The sequence below is a fragment of the Tribolium castaneum genome, chromosome 3 (assembly GCF_031307605.1).
Source record: "Tribolium castaneum strain GA2 chromosome 3, icTriCast1.1, whole genome shotgun sequence".
Lineage (NCBI taxonomy): Eukaryota > Metazoa > Arthropoda > Insecta > Coleoptera > Tenebrionidae > Tribolium > Tribolium castaneum.
The window spans coordinates 16,501,903-16,520,763 of record NC_087396.1 but is presented as its reverse complement, the minus strand read 5'-3'; the positions used below and the strand labels follow the sequence as shown (position 1 = coordinate 16,520,763).

General features: G+C 35.9%; 4 protein-coding genes and 1 non-coding gene across 5 annotated transcripts; 4 read left to right on the top strand and 1 right to left on the bottom strand.

Annotated features, from left to right (window-relative positions):
* The first annotated feature begins 286 nt into the window (after positions 1 to 286).
* On the top strand, positions 287 to 3,011 carry LOC100141977 (serine/threonine-protein kinase TBK1). The gene is made up of 3 exons (XM_064355947.1): positions 287 to 450; positions 803 to 1,217; positions 1,278 to 3,011. Exons 1-3 carry the CDS (start codon positions 412 to 414, stop codon positions 2,936 to 2,938), a joined length of 2,115 nt encoding a protein of 704 aa, XP_064212017.1. The 5' UTR covers positions 287 to 411; the 3' UTR covers positions 2,939 to 3,011.
* Positions 3,012 to 3,084: 73 nt separating this feature from the next.
* LOC658218 (IKK epsilon) lies at positions 3,085 to 6,166 on the top strand. The gene is made up of 2 exons (XM_964625.5): positions 3,085 to 3,634; positions 4,282 to 6,166. Exons 1-2 carry the CDS (start codon positions 3,211 to 3,213, stop codon positions 6,054 to 6,056), a joined length of 2,199 nt encoding a protein of 732 aa, XP_969718.3. The 5' UTR covers positions 3,085 to 3,210; the 3' UTR covers positions 6,057 to 6,166.
* Positions 6,167 to 6,743: 577 nt separating this feature from the next.
* Positions 6,744 to 18,455, top strand: LOC103313626 (uncharacterized). Its single transcript, XM_008197376.3, has 10 exons — positions 6,744 to 6,912; positions 7,041 to 7,098; positions 14,173 to 15,916; positions 16,721 to 16,846; positions 16,905 to 17,051; positions 17,099 to 17,185; positions 17,234 to 17,836; positions 17,888 to 18,033; positions 18,090 to 18,180; positions 18,234 to 18,455. The coding sequence occupies exons 1-10, from the start codon at positions 6,896 to 6,898 to the stop codon at positions 18,320 to 18,322; spliced, it is 3,108 nt and encodes a 1,035-aa protein (XP_008195598.2). The 5' UTR covers positions 6,744 to 6,895; the 3' UTR covers positions 18,323 to 18,455.
* On the bottom strand, positions 6,908 to 7,924 carry LOC107398336 (uncharacterized). Its single transcript, XR_010333631.1, has 4 exons — positions 7,482 to 7,924; positions 7,362 to 7,427; positions 7,217 to 7,306; positions 6,908 to 7,165 (listed from the first exon to the last, which is right to left on the bottom strand). It is a non-coding gene; the product is annotated as an uncharacterized LOC107398336 (transcript).
* Positions 10,766 to 11,699, top strand: LOC107398335 (trichohyalin). Its single transcript, XM_015982108.2, has 2 exons — positions 10,766 to 11,059; positions 11,108 to 11,699. Exons 1-2 carry the CDS (start codon positions 10,839 to 10,841, stop codon positions 11,652 to 11,654), a joined length of 768 nt encoding a protein of 255 aa, XP_015837594.2. The 5' UTR covers positions 10,766 to 10,838; the 3' UTR covers positions 11,655 to 11,699.
* Positions 18,456 to 18,861: the final 406 nt, after the last annotated feature.

The window sequence follows — 18,861 nt, the reverse complement described above, 5'->3', positions numbered from 1 at the left end:
TAATTCTTTTTTTACTGATTTTTAATTTTTTATTTATATTGTCATTTCAAAAACACTCTTTTATGAGTTTGTAATAAATAAACAAATTAACGAATTAAACAATGGGTAGATAATGGTAAAATTTTATTCCAAATCATTTCAAATTAATTTTGAATGAAACTTAAATAATTGTGTCGGGTAATACGTTTTTTTTTATTTTAATTGGATTGTTTGAACTTTTACACCACAAACAATATGTAGTAAAAATTATAACAAAAAAAAAACAAATTTTCGGTCAGAAAAACATTCGGGCAAACGTCCGTCGTCCCAAATCTGCGAAGTAACATAACCTTATTTTATTTATTTATTTTTGTTTTTGTGTTGGGGAGTGTTTTACTTTGAAATTATTTTTTTTGGGCTTTATTTTGTGTTATGGTGTTTCTTAATGGCAACATTGGTATAATCCCATCTGTAAGTTGTTTTGAGGGTTTTTGGGGTACTCTGTTTTACACAAAGAATTTGGGTAAAATACCTAATTCTTTGTTCCATAACACATCTGGAAATTTTTTGTATTTCATAAAAAATGTGACTCAATTAATGTTATAGAGCACAAATTTCATCGTTGTGATAATGTCCTTTCTTAATGTTTAGTAGTGGCTGCGGTGATAAAAAAAAATAAAACAAAATCAATTGATTTATGATCATATTTGATCAAAATCTTATCAGCTCCATCGTGCTGTAGATAAGATATCAGTATTTATGTTTGTTATCACATTAGTGCGAAAATTGCATTTTCTAAGGCCCACTGTTCCCCTTTTTCCAGGACATGTCCGTCGGTTTGAGTGAATCCCAGAATTACATCTGGAGCGACGACGATTGTCTCGGAGAAGGCACTTTCGGTAAAGTTTTTCGTGGCATACATAAACGATCGGGTGATAAAGTCGCAATAAAAATTTTCAAACATGTTAATCATCAAGTATCACAAGAAACCAAATTATTGCAATCATTACAACACAAACATATCATCCGATTTTTCGCCACCGAATTCGAGCTCTCCACCAATAAAATGGTCATGATTTTGGAATTATGCAACGGCGGAAGCCTCATGAGCTACTTAAACGAACCCGAAAACGTTTGTGGATTACCCGATGAAGAATTTCTACTCGTTTTCAATCACTTATCAGCGGGGTTGGAGTTTCTGAAGAGGCACGATGTAATTCACCGTGACGTCAAACCAGGTAAGAAAATATGACCCTTAATGAAGCTTAAACCTGTGCTTAAACTTAAAAAAATTGCAGATAATATAATGCGTCATGTGCTTGACGACGGTCAAACGGTTTACAAACTCGCCGATTTCGGCACAGCTCGGGAACTCCCCGAGGGCCAAAACTTCACGTCCCTCCACGGCACGGAGCCCTACCTCCACCCCCAACTATACAGGGTGTGCTTTTTCCAGGGGGGCAATTGCACGCGTGAGTTTGGGGCGAACACGGACCTTTGGTCGATTGGTGTCACGCTTTATCAGACAGCAACCGGGAATTTACCCTTTCTGGTGATGGATCGCCACGTGATGCTTCGAATTTACCACGAAATGCAGGAAAATGAAGGGATCGTTTCGGCCATTCAACAGAAAAATTCCGACGAAGTTGTCTTCCAGAAAAAATTACCGCGGAATTGCCGCTTGAGTTGCGGGCTCAAACAATTGATAACGCCCATAATTGCGGGGGTTTTTATACAGGAAAAGGGCAAGCAGTGGTCGTTTACGCAATATTACGAGCAAGTGGTTGACTTAGTTTCAAGGAAAGTAATTAACGTTTTTTATGTTAATAAGATGCGGCTGATGAAGGTGTACATAAAATCGGATGAAACGTTCAACACTTTTAAATATTATGTTTCGGCACAGAGTGAGGTAGCTGAAGAAAATCAGGTTTTTCTTTATAAGGCTAACCTGATTGTGAACACTTTTGAGGATTTTTCCGGTGTTGACGAATCGGATTGTATTTTTTTGTTTGATCGGAGTAATGCAGAGGTTGAGTCTACAATCGATGTTCAGTTAGTTTTTGAAAACCTTACGAATTTTCCTAATAAGTTTATGTCAAGTAGCGAATCTGATGATCATAGACTTGCCTTCGTGACGTGTCGGGACTTGTGTCTTTGTAAAAATGTAATGGATTATCAGTCCATTGTTTACAAGTATTTTAGTAATTTTATCAAGGATTTTAATAGTTACTGTAAAGAGGAAACAAGAGATCAACGGAAAATGTACGACACGTTGTTAGAGAAATCTTCACAGACTAAAAATCGGGCTCAGATTTTAAAACAATTACAAAATTTGAATCACTCCAATGACGATTCATTCCTCGATAGGTTTGAAGAGATTAGCGATAATTTTCTTTCTGAAACGGACAAATTGTTCAACGATTTGAGAAATATTAAAGCGGATTTAGTTCCAAACACGTCACACGATTCTTATCTGAAAACGGTGTCTAAAGAACTTACCGATATGAAGCAGTTGAGAAAAAAATTATATAATGCACGAATTAATAAAAAATTATACGATTTTGAAAAAATTAAAATTGTTCATTGTGTGAGAACAATATTGGAAACTTTTACCGATAAAATGGACCCGAATTTTGATAGTTTTGTTAATGATATAAAAAATTGGTACAAAAATGAATTTTTTGCACATGTGCGGACTTTAAGTACTTTGAAAAAACTACTTAATCGTTATAGAAGCGATTTGAAACGATTTGAGGACGAAATTCAGGCCCGCAGTGACGACAACTTGAAAACTATCGGCACTTTGGGACTCAATAAAGAAAAATTGTTTGATATTGTTGGAAAATACAAAACTAATAATTTAGATATTAAGACACTTGTTGAGGAAAATTTAAAATTGGTTGAACAAATGAATGAACTGGTTGTGACGTTGAACTCGAATTTATCGACTGATTTATAACGTCTTGTTAATTTTGTAATTAGTTAAGTATCAACATGTGATGTTTTGCATAATAAACATTTATTCTGTTTAATGATGGTTTTAATTTTTTCATTATCCCCTGGAGAAAAGTGGGTGCTACGCCACTGTCATTTAGTAACTTTTCGCTGCCATTGTTGGCTTCATTGCTGTGACACAAATACAGCTGACGAAACATTTCAAGTTAATTTTTTGTGAAATTTCGGTAATTCACCGATGTGAGAAAGCATGTGACCCAAATATCGGCCCCCAAAATGTCGTTTTTACGCGGATCTCAGAATTACGTCTGGTCGACAACGAGTGTCTTGGGCAAGGGGGCCACCGGGGCTGTCTACCAAGGCGTAAACAAAATCAATGGTGAACCTGTCGCGGTGAAAACTTTCAATCAAATGAGCCACTTGCGCCCCCACGACGTGCAAATGCGCGAATTCGAAGTGCTCCAGAAAGTGAAACATGAAAATATCGTCAAACTTTTGGCCATTGAGGAAGAACAGGAAAACCGTGGAAAGGTTATTGTGATGGAACTGTGTACGGGGGGAAGTCTTTTCAACATTTTGGACGACCCGGAGAACACGTACGGACTAGCCGAAAATGAGTTCCTGAAGGTGCTCCAGGACTTGTCCGCCGGGATGAAGCACCTCCGGGATAATAACCTGGTCCACCGGGATTTAAAGCCAGGTAATGGCGCGTTCCCGGGTTTTCAATGACTAATATCTATTTTTAGTCATTACTAAGGATATCTAAAGATTAGGATTTGAAACGGCGTACAAATAAAATGTTCCCGTCCTCGATAACATTAACAAAAAATACAGCCAGATAGAGCTTTAATATCTCAATAGTAAGACATAAACATATGCAAAACTTTTATCTTAAACTATATATATTTAATTTAACTTTTACCATTTTGCACTGCTCTATAAAAATATAAATATAAAAATTCTGTGAATACGGTTACAGATGCAGGAAAATTGTTGGGAAGGAAATTGTAGAGAATTAAATTTCCTACAAAAATGTCTGCTAGGTCATATCTCTATCGTCAACCATTTAGGCCCCAAAAGTCTTTCAAAGACGCTCAAGTGACGGATTTACTTTATTTTGCCGGTGGTCAAGTTTTGGAAAGTTAATTTATACTTAAACCATTAAAGATAGAAATATAGTGTTAGTTTCGTCTTCTAAGTTAGTCTTCCGTAGTCATTACTCTATTGGATGATTTATCAAAATCAAAAATAATAAAGATGTGCCATGTTGGCTATGAAAAGTGAAACTTTCTATTTTAAGTTCTTCTCATTTGTTACATTTTCGACATTTGCATTTTGTTTCCCCAGGTAACATAATGAAATTTATCTGTGATGACGGCCGGACTGTGTACAAGTTGACCGACTTTGGAGCTGCCCGAGAACTCCCCGAGGGCCAACATTTCCAGTCATTATATGGCACCGAAGAATACTTACACCCTGATCTCTACGAACGCGCAGTATTACGGAAACACGTCAATAAAACTTTTGGCGCCACAATTGACTTGTGGTCAATCGGAGTCACTTTGTATCATGTCGCCACCGGAAATCTTCCATTCCGTCCATACGGGGGCCGCAAAAACAAGGAAACGATGCATTTAATAACGACGAAAAAAGCAAGTGGCGTTATTTCCGGAATACAGGTCACTGAAGATGGTCAAATTGAGTGGCGCAAAACGTTGCCAGAAAGTTGCCAATTAAGTCCGGGTTTAAAAAAAATAATCACGCCGTTATTGGCCGGTTTATTAGAAGCTGACACGAAAAAAATTTGGACGTTTGAGCGCTTTTTCACCGAAGTCACTGACATGTTATCGCGAAAAATCGTTAATATTTTTCACGTGAACAAAGCACAGCTCATCAAGGTTTACATTCATCCCGACGAAAGCTACAATCACCTACAGAATTACATAAACGAACAGACTGAAGTATCGCTTGAAAATCAAATCTTGCTCCTTAAATCAAATTTATTCACCGACTTAGTGGAAGAAAATAGTCGAGCCGGGGGTTACCCTGAAACAAAAGAAGACGAACCTTTATTCCTGTTTAATAAAGAAAACAACAACGTGACGGTAATCCCCGAGCAGAATTTACCGAAATTTACCGAATTTAGTAATGTGACTTCGGTTGAAAGCGACGCAGCGCAGGCAAAAAACGCCTGTAGTATCGGCTACCTCTGCAAACGCCGAATCGAAAAATATTCACTCGCTTGCTCCCATTTCAACAACTGTGTTGAAAATTTCGTGCAATACATAAACAAGGAACTCAGAGAAATGAACCAAGAATCGTTACATCTCCTAGAGAAAACCACGATTCATAAAAAGACTGCTCATTTCCTGGAATCATCGCAAAAAATTGCCGCCTTCAAGTTTAGCAATATCCACCAAGTGGTCTACGCCGACGAGTTGAAACACCTCAGCGAGAGTTTTGTCTCGGAAACGGCGAAAAAAATCATGCAACTGAACCAGAGCCACGTGATCGAGAACACGTTGCAATCGGAGTGGGACGTGTCAAGTCGGCCGTTGAAGAGTCCGGTGAAGTCCCGAGCGGCCGAAAGGGCCCGCACCGAAGTGGAGCGATTGAGGGACTCGTGGCAGCACCTCGTGCGAGATCGCGCCACGCGGACGCTTTCGTACAACGACGAGCAGTTCCATATTTTGGAACGCATCAAAATCACGCACACGATTAATCGGATCAAGGTTTTGCTGCAGAAGGAGGTGTTTCCGCAGTATGTGCAATTGGCGGAGAATTTGGGCGATTGGTATAAAATTGCCCAAACGGTTTATTTGCAAATGATGATTTTGAAAAGGGACGTTTTGAATTATGACGCCAATTTGAAGAAGTTTGAGTTGGAGATGTTTATTAAAAATGAGGAGTATTTGGAACAAGTGAAGAAATTGTTGGAACAGGACGCGACTGATAGTTCGAGCAAGAAGATGAAGAATTCGAATAACCAAAAGTTGAAAATGTGTCTGAATGAGTATAGGAGGGAATGTTGTGATTTGAACGAAGTTGTTTTGGAAAATGAACAACTCGTTGAACAAGTGAATAGGATTCTGGAGGAGTTGATCGTTGACGAGGAGGGCTGATTGCATTCCGTGTTCTTTTTGAGATTAGTTGCCAGTTCTCACCTGTTTGTGTTTACAAAATTGTATTATGGATATTGTTATACTGAAGAAATTAAAATATTTTTACTTGATTTGTTTTCTGTTTTGTAAATGGAAAAACATCAACAGATTAATAAATTTTTTGTTGGTAACATTTTGAGCCTTTTTTTAATATATATTTCGTTTCCGATAGCAACGTGTTTTCACGATTTCACGCTTCCCATAGCAGCGTGTTTTAAATTAAAATGTTACAACAAAAAAAATTTAAAAACACTCATACGAAAACGCTTAAGTTCTCAGGTGTCTTGGTATGCAACTCGCATACGCTGGTTGTATAACGACAGCCCTCAAGTATTAAGCTTGTGTTTTTGCACTCGCATTATTAAAACTGTTAAAACACTTAAGAGTTATTGACGCCTGGATAGTTTTTTTAAATTAATTAGGAATAAAACAGAAAACAAACGACTCTTCAAACTTTAGTGTATAAGTGGTTGCCTAACATAATTTGTGTGTTTACAAGCGTTAAAAACTTTAAAAGGTGCAAATACAACAACGTTAAGCAAAGTTCAATGTTATTTTGACAATATTGTATTACCACAGTTATTTTGTTGTGCCTACAAAGTAAAAACAACAATTTTCTTAAATGTTAACTGTCGGTTGTCTGGTGATTCTTGATTCTGACACAAATTCGAATTATTAGACATGCGCGTCATATAGAGCGTTGTAAATTCGAAGCTTGAAGCTTCAAACCTTTATTGAATGAGAGAAAATTAATTTACTTTTTATCGTGCTATTATAATTAAACTGTGAGTGATCCAGACATGGAGGAACAAGACCGGTAATTACATTGTTTCTTTCTTGTTGCTTCATAACCTCAAAAATAACGAACAAATCTAACCGCCTCTAAAGAAAAAACACTGATATTTTGATGTTTCTCCCTATTATAAGCGTTTTATAAATTTTCAGGTCTAGTGCCAACACTGGGGATTGCACGTTGACTGCCAGCCACTTTCAGAATTTTTGTGTAAGTTTGTTTACTCTTTCTCAAACTGTATTATGATAAGGAGGTACGCCACACTGGTACTGATCAACTAAAACCATAACATTTATAGACAGAACACCGTTTTTTATAACATACCTACATGTAAGAACATTTTGTTATCAATGGAAAACAAGCTGTTGGCCGAAAACGTTACGTGTTTGTGTCTAATCTGTAGCAAAAAGACGTTCCGCTGAAAGCAAAACGTTAGTTAGGCGACTTTCATTGAGCATTTTATCATTTTATACAAGCAAATTTAACTTATTGTTATTGTGGGTTTGCAAAAGGTTCAAAATCCGGCCGGTCCTCGAGCACTGCAACCAACGTTTGATCAAAAATCGCAATACGAACGAACCTAGTTTTATTACTGTTTCAGTGGCGCGTTTGCAGGCAAACAGCATAAAAATGAATTCGAAAATCGCACAAGTGCTCCAGAAAAAGTCGTACATGACCAGCAAATGCGACTTTTCTTTAACAATAGAGTGCAAGGAATTGAAAAATTCCACAAAAGTGCGGACAATTATCAGAAGCAAGTGTGCGGAAAACGCTTGATTTATCTTGATAGTCATGTCGCAGACTTCGAAGTGATAGGTCATCAATTCGTTCATTTTTTCTATTGCTTGCTGCGGGTCTTTTGATAAGTTAAATAATGCCCGGTTTACGAAAATTAAGTGTTGTCGTGCAACCAAAATCAAGCCGCAAAACTGAGTCAGTACAATTGACGAAATAAGATAGGTCACGTTGTAAGTAATGAAAGAGACAACGCAAGAAATGTACGTATTGCCTGTCATGAAACAGCTTAGGTTTCCTATGAAAGAAGTGCTCAAAACCATGACTTTTTTCATGAGGAGGAGAATTCTCAAAGAGCTAAAAACGACAGTAAAAAAATTATAACCCATCTCTCTTACTACCGGTATCGCATCACTATGTTGTTTTTTTCCGCTTGTTCCTCGTAGTACAATACCGAATTCATACAATTAACAAATTTGTTTCTGCTTTTGTAAACAACAACAAGAATATCAAGAGTGACAGCAATTTTTACTAATTTTACAGCAACTTTCGTCACTTTTTCGGTACGGAGTTCCAAAATTATATGAGTCGCTGCGAATGACATAATCAAAAACTGGAAAACCAAAGCAAAAGCGTAAAACCATAAAAAGGGAAAAGGACGAAATCTGGGTCTAGGTTTGCGGTTTTTGTCGTAGGTGACAGGAAGGGTGCAGAAAATTCGGAGGTAGCGGGAAGATTTTAAGTATTCGTAGTAGTAGTGATACATGATGGGAACGAATGAATACTAACAAACGTTGCGATATTGTTTTGATAAGGGTAATTCGGTAATTGAATGAAAGATTTGTCGTTTAGTGGGAAATTGGATTGGAATTAATAAAACATTGATTACAGTGAATGATTTATTGTAGTAATGTGTTGTTTATAAATCGAAGTTTAAAAACCAAAAAAGAGTTTGCAGGCAATAACTTTTGTCCAAGTTAAAATTCCGTTATTTGGTTTAAGAAAAATATGATCGAAATACAAAGTCCAACTTGCTGAAAAAAAATGTGGTTGTATCGGTACCGGGAACTTTATCGCGCACCCAAGAAAATTGCGACTTCTAATAAAATTCTAAAATTTTACACACCAGCCTGTTACAATGATAAGGGCCACTCTCGATTTTTTTTTGTCAATACATAAAGTCGCAGCAGTTTTCTGAGTTTTTGGGCACTAACTGTTAATTTAACTAGAAAGTTTTTTGACTAACGTCCGGTATTTCAGTTGATGGTTAAACCCATGGTTAAACCAAAGATATTTTGGTTACCAATTTATTTCCTGGCTTGACGTATTTCAGTGTCTGGCTATCAATTAACCAAGTTTAGAATCTTTACCGAAAGAAATGTATAGGGTTACCAACTTTTTTCAGGGTTATTCATGTTAATCATAAGTGTCCTTACTTTTCTAACCTAATTTTTTCGCGAGATGGGGTACATTTATGTTTAAACTTATGACAACTTCGTCTCCATTCTACCTTAGAAAAAAAATTAGATTTAGAAATAGCTTTCATAATGTCAACATTCGTCATAATACTCTGCCTCAGTTTAGTACCTTTCTGAAGTTATTTATATTACTTGTTTTATTTTTCTTATTGTTTAATATTTTTTATATTTCTTTTTTTTTTTGGGCTTGAGTTGAATAGTCTTCGACTAGACTTCGCCCCACAGAGTTTGTATATTTATTTATTTATATTTATATTTTATTATTAGATATCACGCAATTTTGCCACTTTTTGGCTGTGTTTTGGTAGCGTAGTAATTATTCAATATGAAACATTAGTACTGTGGATATCTATTGCATTTTTAGGAATAATAAAAAAATCACCAAGAAATCAAAAACAGATCCCTACTTTTATGGCCAAAAAGTTGAAAATTTAACCCAATTTCTACTAAAGTACTGAATTACGCATTCAAGGTTAAAACCTTGGGTAAGATTTAGCATAGGTTAGTTACCATAGATTTTACCCAAGCACTGAAATACCGGACGTAAGTGATCCCTACCTGCTAGCCTGAGAATTATAAATTTTTACTTGGTGGTTTAATAAGCGGCCTTTTTTATTTAAACGCAAACCAGACGCGTGATTAGAAGAAGGTGTAATTTGTTAACAAAGTGATCACTTACTAGTTGCCGACCTTTTTGAAGCCCCTTATTTACAGTCATGCAATAAAATTATCAAAAATTGATGCAATATCCCAATGAAACCTTTTACAATCTTATCCCAATTACAGTACACACCTAATTCACCTAAATTTACCACGCCACAAGTAGCAACTTATAAATAAAAATATTTTTTTTGTTGGTAACATTTTAAGCTTCCTTTTTAAATGTGAATTCTAGATTATGTGAATTCTAGATTATTAACACTTTTTTTGAAACACGTTCCGATAGCAACGTGTTTTAAATTAAAATCTTCCAACAACATAATTTAAAAAAACAGTAATACGAAAACGCTTAAACTTGTCGGGAGTCTCTAGGTATGGAACTCGCATACGCTCGTTGCATAACGACAGCCCTCGAACTTTAATCTTGTGTTTTCGCACTCATATTATTAATAACTATCAAAATTAAAATGTAAATGTGCGCTTAATTCAAAATCTGATTACTACTGATTAGTATTTTTTTTCGCTAATTTCGTAAACAATTATCTGAAGTGATTAGGTTTAGTATAAAATTCAGAATTTGACTTTTTGGTCGGGAATTACTTTTTTGTAATTCTTGTCTTTGTCTGTAAGTGAAAAATTATGAAAAAATTATAGAGATACGAGTACTTTTCAAATGTACAGTCAGGCGTGTAAAATGCAAATAGTTTTTATTTGATTATAAATAGCGATTTTCTTAGATGCGCGATAAGGTCGTCGGACCCGGTACAGAGATCCTTAAAAAGAAGAAATTTCTTTGCAATGTATTAATAAACAATAATTTTATCGTTGATTCGTTGTAATTCTTAAAGTATCGGCACATCTTAGTTTTTTATAAGAAGTAACGATTTATAAATAAAAAGACAAAGCGTTTTTTTTTAAATTTTTGTTTTAATAAAGAGGTGGCGATCTGTTTTTAGATCGCATGTGTTTTTGTGTCGATTTTAGAAATACCGTAAAATGCATGACCCTGGCGCGGTGGTTACGGTATTTTTAGCGTGCGCGTAGAGCTGACTCCCAGTGCGGCTTATCACGTAAAAAATGTCGAAACCGGAGAGGTTAAGATTCACAATATTCGACGATTTGGTGCTTTTACGTGAAGTTCTACACCAAAATCCGTACGAGAAACACGAACGATGGAAGGAAATTCGCGAAATCGTCGTCAACGTAACCGAGAAGGCGTTTACGGTGCGCGCAGTTAAAGACCATGTCGAGTATTTATTGGCTCTGTTGGCAAAAGACGACAGAGCCAATCTACGAAAGTGAGTAGAAAGACTTTCTTGAGCGATTTTGTAGCAAGATGTGTGCAGGTCTGCGACGGAAGAACAGTCTGACGAAAAAGAACAACTTTTGTTGCAAATTAGGGAAATGTCGCGAGGGTTTAAGACGAAAAACGTGCCGAAATTTAAACACAATGAAGTTCAACAGTCGGTTTTGGCCGAAGTCGATATCAAAAAAGAGAACGAATCGACGAATTCTAGCGACGGAGAAGGAACGCAACAAAATGTTTCAACGTTATTGGAACAGAGGCGTGCGGTGAAAAGACCGTGCGGGCAGCCGTTGAAAAACTCCAGTTTACAGTTTTTGCGCGAGAAACAGCAAAGCGAAAGAAGCATTAGGTTGAGGGAGTTGCAGTTGGAGGAGAAAAAGTTGGCGTTGGAGGAAAGGAAGATCGCGCTACAGGAGGCGCAAATGAAGCTGGAAGAGAAGAAATTTCAAATGGAGAAGAATTATCAGGAACAAAAGCTAAAAATGGAGATTGAAGAGAGGAAAAGAGGAATTGAGTCGCAAAAACAAAATTACACGCTTATAAATGCGTTACTTCACATGGTTCAAGAGAAACAAGATTTGCATTGATTTTTGTAAATAAAGTTTTAATGCGAAAATAAAGATTTTACTGGACGTACCTCAGATAAAGCCGACATAGACATGGGAAATAAACCACAAACTGTCATTTCGATTGGTTGATGTAAAATTTGATAGAGGAGGACAGCTCTCTAGAAATTTTAATTAATAAATCGAACAAAATCTAAGAGCCGGTTTATAGATAGCTCAATTAAAATTAATTGCGTTGTTAAAGTTAACAACGCTAATGCACCAACCGAACTGCTTCAATTTGGTCACGTGGTCACGTGACTGATCACTTAATTGCCAATTAAATTAATTACGCTTCTATAAACCGGTCCTCAGAGTTAGGTACCGCTTTTTCTAATTTTGTATCCTGATCAAACATTTCGTTTCCTGCCAAAATTTTTGCAATTTTTGTAGACTACAATATTACAAAATTGCTTTTCATTTTTCTCTATAGATCGTTACTTACGTTTTTTTTAACGTACATTGGCGGTAGTAGTGTGGCAAAAACTTGTAGTGCATAAATGCCCAAGATTATACAATCCATAACGTCTTCATCTTTGTGATAAATCAGGTTTAAAATGGCGATTCCTCCGAGAATATCACCGAGAGTTAGAACAAGAATCGGAATGGAAATCATTCGATTAAAATGTTTGGTAGCTTTGTACAAGTCAGTGTACATCCCCGAAATTAAAACAAGCATACTTAGCGCAGTCTTTCGGTCTTTTTGTGGCAGTTTTTTCGTCAGATTTACGACAAAATCGACCTTTCGTCCCAAAATCAAGCAAAAGTAATCTAAATAAATGACACAAATTGCGATTACTACGAAGTGGTAACCTTGAGAGAAAAAATAACAAACGGCTTGCTCAATATTTCGTTTTAGGAAATAATGCAAAGACAGTACATAAACTATTTGGGTGAAAATAATAAAAAAACAACACAAGCAAACAAAAATCTCGTGTGAAAAATATGACGGTGTTTCTCCCAACTGTGCCATTTTTCGATCGAATGATTTCAACCGTCGCAAAGATAAAACTAAATTCGTTTGTTTTCGTATCATTAGAATCAGAATTAGGACAGTTCCAGTGATTTTGAATCCGGTTAGAATCGTTTGCAGTGTACGCTCCGGAGTTTTTAGTAATTTGTCATCAACGACGAGCAAATGGTTGTAACAAACGCACATTGTAGTCGAAACAACTAAAATAACTGGTAGTGCGGGAACTAAATGAAGGCAAAAAATACCTACCTAGTGGTATAATTATATTTGCGAAAGTCACTTTAAGAGTTTGTAAGTTTCGCAAACTTTTGCACGTATATGGAGACATTCCGAAAGGTTTTCCGAATTTTACAAGGATTAAAGTTGGGGCAATTACGTCGTGCGACATTTCGACTAGGTCTGCACCAATTTTTCTAATGATTTTTGGTGTTTCCAGTCATTGTTATTATTATTATTACTCTTTGAATAATTTATAAAAATATGGAGAGTAATCAAATTATCAAAAAGTTAGATGTTGACAATAAAATTATTGGTTTCTGTTTCAGCGAAATCTAATCCACGGATTAAAAATAAAAAAATCGTCCAACGGTCCAAACCTTTTTTCAAAAAATGGAAATCATTCGGTTAAAATGTTTGGTAGCTTTATACAAGTCAGTATGCATCCCCGAAATTAAAACAAGCACACTTAGCGCAGTCTTTCGGTCTGTTTGTAGCAGTTTTTTGGTCAAATTTACAACAAAATCGATCTTTCGTCCCAAAATCAAGCAAAAGTAATCTAAATAAATGACACAAATTGCGATTACTACAAAGTGGTAACCTTGAGAGAAAAAATAACAAACGGCTTGCGCAATATTTCGTTTCAGGAAATAATGCAAAGACAGTACATAAACTATTTGGGTGAAAATAATCAAAAAACAACATAAGCTAACAAAAATCTCGTGTGAAAAGTATGACGGTGTTTCTCCCAACTGTGCCATTTTTCGATCGAATGATTTCAACCGTCACAAAGATAAAACTAAATTCGTTTGTTTTCGTATCATTAGAATCAGAATTAGGACAGTTCCAGTGATTTTGAATCCGGTTAGAATCGTTTGCAGTGTACGCTCCGGAGTTTTTAGTAATTTGTCATCAACGACGAGCAAATGGTTGTAACAAACGCACATTGTAGTCGAAACAACTAAAATTACTGGTAGTACGGGAACTAATTGAAGGCAAAAAAATACCTACCTAGTGGTATAATTATATTTGCGAAAGTCACTTTAAGAGTTTGTAAGTTTCGCAAACTTGTGCACGTATATGGAGACATTCCGAAAGGTTTTCCGAATTTTACAAGGATTAAAGTTGGGGAAATTACGTCGTGCGACATTTCGACTAGGTCTGCACCAATTTTTCTAATGATTTTTGGTGATTCCAATCATTATTATTATTATTATTATTATTACTCTGAATAATTTATAAAACTATGGAGAGTCATCAAATTATCAAAAAGTTAGATGTTGACAATAAAATTATTGGTTTCTGTTTCAGCGAAATCTAATCCACGAACTAAAGAAATCGTCCAAGGGTCCAAATCTTTTTTCAAAAAATGAGGCAAACAGACAATGCAAATTGCGCCCCTCGATGTTGGACCGAGACCTGGCTCGCTCGCAACCAAAATCTTCAGTTGTGAGCAGTACCCCAATGCCATTTAGTCGGCACAAAAACTTTCTTCCGAATGCCAGTAATTCAGTGTCACCCATTACCGTCGTCAAACCGGGCAACGCAACCAAACCGGCGAAAGCGAGCACATCAGCGAACTCACGTACCAATCTCTTCAAAGCAAAAATATCGACACCGATCGCGGTGTCGTCAACCTACGACGACGATGCGAATTCGGTGTCTGAGCTCGACACTTCGATCAGAAGCCAGCGCTTGGAAAACCTTGTGTTGTCGTTACACCGAAGCAACGAGAATATTGCGGCGTCTCTTCGCGCCGAACCTGTGGTCAACAACCAGCGCTTGGATAAAAATGCCTCGACAATGTCTCGGAAAAACGCAAATATTTTCGAAACCACTGATAAAATGGTGCAAACTTCCAATAATAATTCACTAGCGGGGGCGAAAAAGCTGTCAAGGAGCAGGAGATCCAACTGTGATCTTTCATTCTCTAGGAGTGAAGAACTCGATTTTGAGAAAATGGTCACGGAGAAGAGGCTCGCAGATTTGATCGACAAGTTAGAAGACAATTTTTTGAAGAGACCGCCTGTGGAATCCCGAATGGAGAATTTTTCGAGAATTGATACTGGAGTACCATGGCGAGCGACGATTGTACCTCACGAAAATGTTGCGTTAAATGCAAATTCTTTACTAGCGTTTGGAAGTTCCGATGAGGAGTCTTTTGATGACACTTTCCTACCGAAAATGCGCCCGAAACCCAAAGTTTTCGTTAATAAAAAGAAGTTGAAAAGGGGTTCGGGAAGATTTTTGAAGAATGCAACGAAAAACGCAAAGCAGAGTAAACTAAAGCTGGATGAAAGAAGTATGAATAGTTCAGTTGCAAGTGAAGTACCTCAAACGGCGGACCGAGGACGGATGAAAAGTAGGGCAAAGGGAAAGGAAAAAGAAAGGGTTGAAACTTTAATAAAGGAACCAGAAGAGAATCCAGGAGTTAAAAATAAAAAGAGACAAAGCCGAAGTCCAACTAAATCACAGACGAAACATAACGTACTAGACGCTAATCATTTTCAAGAAGTGACGTCTAATAGTGAACTATTAACTGAACGTTTTTTGAACGAGGAAAATAAAAAGGTTGAGAGTACACGGAAAGGACAGAAGAAACGGGATAGGACTGAAAGTCCGCTCAAAAAACTAAGAAGATCAGATATAAACGATTCCAAGAGTGGCAAGCAAAATATGACACAAGACGATGGAGAAATGGTGTCATATGGTACAAATACAAATAACTGGAGAAATGACTTATTTGGTGAAAGTTCGATGAAAGAAATGGAATATTTGGAGAAGGGAAAGAAATCAGGGCAAAATTTAAAGACAGAAAAAAAGAAACAGAACGCAAGTCCATCAAAAAAACAAAAAGCAATAGTAAAGTGTCTTGCAAATAAAAATAAGGAACACAGTGTCACTGATGACAGTGGTTCCGATGAATCGCAAAGAGTGTCAGTTAAGGCGGTCGTACATGCAAGTGCTACACAAAAAAATAGTAAAAAGCCAGCAGGAACACAAAAACAACAACTAAGAAATGTAGACAATATACATATTTTGGAATCAGGATTAGGTCAGTGTGGGTTTTATAACTGCAGGGTGACTCAATGAAGAGAAAAAATCTTTTATTGACCATTAAATGTTAGAAAGCCCAAAATACTAATCCCTTGACTCATATAAATTATTTTCGAAATTAAAGACTGTTTCGGAAATGAGCTACCTACAAGCTGTTTCAAAACTATAAAAACGCCAACGTCGCATTTTACCGATTAATTTTTTTTAAAAAAGGTTGATAAAACTGTAAAATAGTTTTTAATGAGTAGATATCTAATTGAAAGTATAAATTACATGAGTATTATTTCTTTGAAGTGCATGAGTAAAATTACTTATGTATATAATAGCTAATTGTGACAGCTAATGGGACACCCCATATTTTTTGCGTTTGTGAATATAGTTTTAAAAACTGATGATTTTAACCTAAACTTTTAATGATCGAGTTTGCTTAGTTTTTGAAATATATTTTTTAACGAAAACACGCTTTATTTAAAAATTTATTAGTATTCAAAAACTAAGAACCCTAGATAAGGGTCCACCACTTTAAAGAAGAAAGTTCTAGCTTTAAGGATATCATTTCGTTTTAGTTTTTTGCAACTAAGAAAATAAAAAAATTAAGAGGTTTCTTAAAATTCTTAAATATTTTTTCGAAAATTATATATTTGAAAATAATTTTTGGGTTAGTATCTACGGCTTTGGGAAATAAATCTCACATTTAAGTTCAGTAACGAATTTTTTGAAGTCGCTGAAACACCCTGCATATTTTTTGAAACTCTGAAAATTGTATTTTTCATGAAAAAATTATTTGCATTTTCATTTATAGACGTAATGACTAATAGTGATGAAGAAACGTCACGCGAAGTTGAAGCATTTTTTGAATCAAATAATCAGGATACTAATTTCGGTGCACCGAATCTGGACAATTTGCAACAGAAACCATCACTAAATAGTAAGTTGCTTGTGAAACTCGTTTTTGTGGTTGCGAAACCTACTGTACTTATTTTTAGATAGCGTTAATAAATCAGCTGAAAAAAGTACAGCGAGGAAAACACAAAATAAAAAGGGAAAAAAGCAGACAAAACGTTCTACAACGAAGTCTGAAGCCCAAAGTACAACAGGAATTACTGAAACGACAACTGACGACACAACAGGATGTCAGTTTAAAATTGTTTTGTATTTTTTAAGTCACTGTGTATTTTAGGTATGCAAAGGAGATCGGGAAGGCAACGAAAACAAACAAAGATTAATTCAGCTGGTTACATCCTATGCACTGAAAGGGACAGATATTGTAAAACCTAATCACATTTTTTCTCTGTTTTGAATAGTTTTCTTATAGATAAAGTCGCAACGGCGGTAAGGCATATATCACAAGTAACGCCTGAATGTTCATTTCGACTTTCGGGACTACAAAAACGGCGTACTCGTATAACTCAAATGCCACCAATTATGGAGTCGGAAGTTGAAATGGAAGGTAATACTCAAAAGTCGAAAAGGAAAACTAAGAAACCGGCTAAAAAACAATCAAGTAAGAAACTTAAGAAAGATGAGACCCCAAAACGTCAAGAAACTAGGACTGTTTCTGAATCGGAGACAAATCTAACCAGAAGTGATTACATTGTTGGAGAAAATGTAATTACCTCCGATTATGTTAGTGCAGAAAATGTTGCACAAAACACTCAAATACCATTTGTAAGACTAGAAGAAATTACTTCAAGGAACATTGGTTCTGAAGAACTTCATAACACCGTCTTTTCTTCACCACCGTTGCAAGCACAAGAGAGTATCAAGAAAAATTCTGTTATATCTGGAAGAATATCTAAACGGTCTAGTACCAAAACCAGCGCGAAAAAAGTTAGGGATTCCTTGAAAAAGGTAGTCGAGACTCAACGCGACTCAAGCGGTAATTTCATGATCTGTCCAGCAACTAATGAGCTTATTAGTGAGTCGAATTTGTAGTTAAAAATTTCTCTCTTTATTATTAATTTTACAGGATACAGTTTCAAAAATCCGGTGTACAAACCGATCGCTAACTTGCCTGGTGTCACGTACGCTGTGACGGAAGCTGTAAAACTGGGATGGTTGAAGATAAGCGGAGGAATGTCAAAGCCATTATTTAAAACTAAGAATCACACTATGGTATTTTGCCTTACGATTTTATTGAATGTTTTCATTACTGACCAGGTTATTTTCAGTCGTTCGTAGTTGTAGAAGGAAAAGCGGAGGTGGGGATACAGGACAAGTGTGATTTGTATAAAAAACATGACATATTCATTGTTCCACAAGGTAACTTGGGTATGTTGTTTGAGTTTAAGTGTTTGCACGGAGTTTTGTTTCAGGAGCGGAATATTACATAGATAACAAAAATAAAACTAAGCCCTTGCTATTGGTTTTCTTCAAAGACGCTTATGCGGACAAACCGACGTAATAATGATACTCTTGGCGACAAATTTAGTTAGTAGTGTTTCTTACATTATCGAGTTCATTTGTTATTTAGTTATACTTTTCATTAAGAATATGAATATTATATCTTTAATAAAAAGTTTACAGAACTTATAAAATGAGTTTTTATTTCATGTGAAACCATATATCATTTTTAATTTTCATATGTTTTGAATCGTTTTTGTGGTGTCTTAAATATGTTTCCTTTTTTTTGTTGGTAACATTTTAAGCCTTCTTTTTAATACCTGAATTCTAGATTATAAACACTATTTTAAAACACGTTTCCCCATAGCAACTTGTTTTAAATTAAAATGTTCCAACAAATAAAATGATAACACCTATGCGAAAACGCTTAAGGTTCTCGCATACGCTCGTTGTAAAAGACAGCCCTCGAACTTTAAGCTTGTGTTTTCGCACTCCTATTATTAATAACTGTAAAATTTCATCAAGTGAATGTAAATTAAACCCAAACAACCTTTTCTATGTAATAGGATTGTTGATTGTTTCAAAAATATCGTTTTTAGT

Coding starts and splice junctions, on each gene's coding strand:
- LOC103313626 (XM_008197376.3), top strand. Junction 18,034..18,089: donor AAACTAAGAATCACACTATG/GTATTTTGCCTT, acceptor GGTTATTTTCAG/TCGTTCGTAGTTGTAGAAGG. Junction 18,181..18,233: donor CATATTCATTGTTCCACAAG/GTAACTTGGGTA, acceptor GTTTTGTTTCAG/GAGCGGAATATTACATAGAT.
- LOC658218 (XM_964625.5), top strand. CDS start 3,211: ATGTCGTTTTTACGCGGATCTCAGAATTACGTCTGGTCGACAACGAGT. Junction 3,635..4,281: donor CCACCGGGATTTAAAGCCAG/GTAATGGCGCGT, acceptor TTGTTTCCCCAG/GTAACATAATGAAATTTATC.
- LOC100141977 (XM_064355947.1), top strand. CDS start 412: ATGGTGTTTCTTAATGGCAACATTGGTATAATCCCATCT. Junction 451..802: donor ACATTGGTATAATCCCATCT/GTAAGTTGTTTT, acceptor CCCTTTTTCCAG/GACATGTCCGTCGGTTTGAG. Junction 1,218..1,277: donor TCACCGTGACGTCAAACCAG/GTAAGAAAATAT, acceptor AAAAAATTGCAG/ATAATATAATGCGTCATGTG.
- LOC107398335 (XM_015982108.2), top strand. CDS start 10,839: ATGTCGAAACCGGAGAGGTTAAGATTCACAATATTCGACGATTTGGTG. Junction 11,060..11,107: donor GACAGAGCCAATCTACGAAA/GTGAGTAGAAAG, acceptor AGATGTGTGCAG/GTCTGCGACGGAAGAACAGT.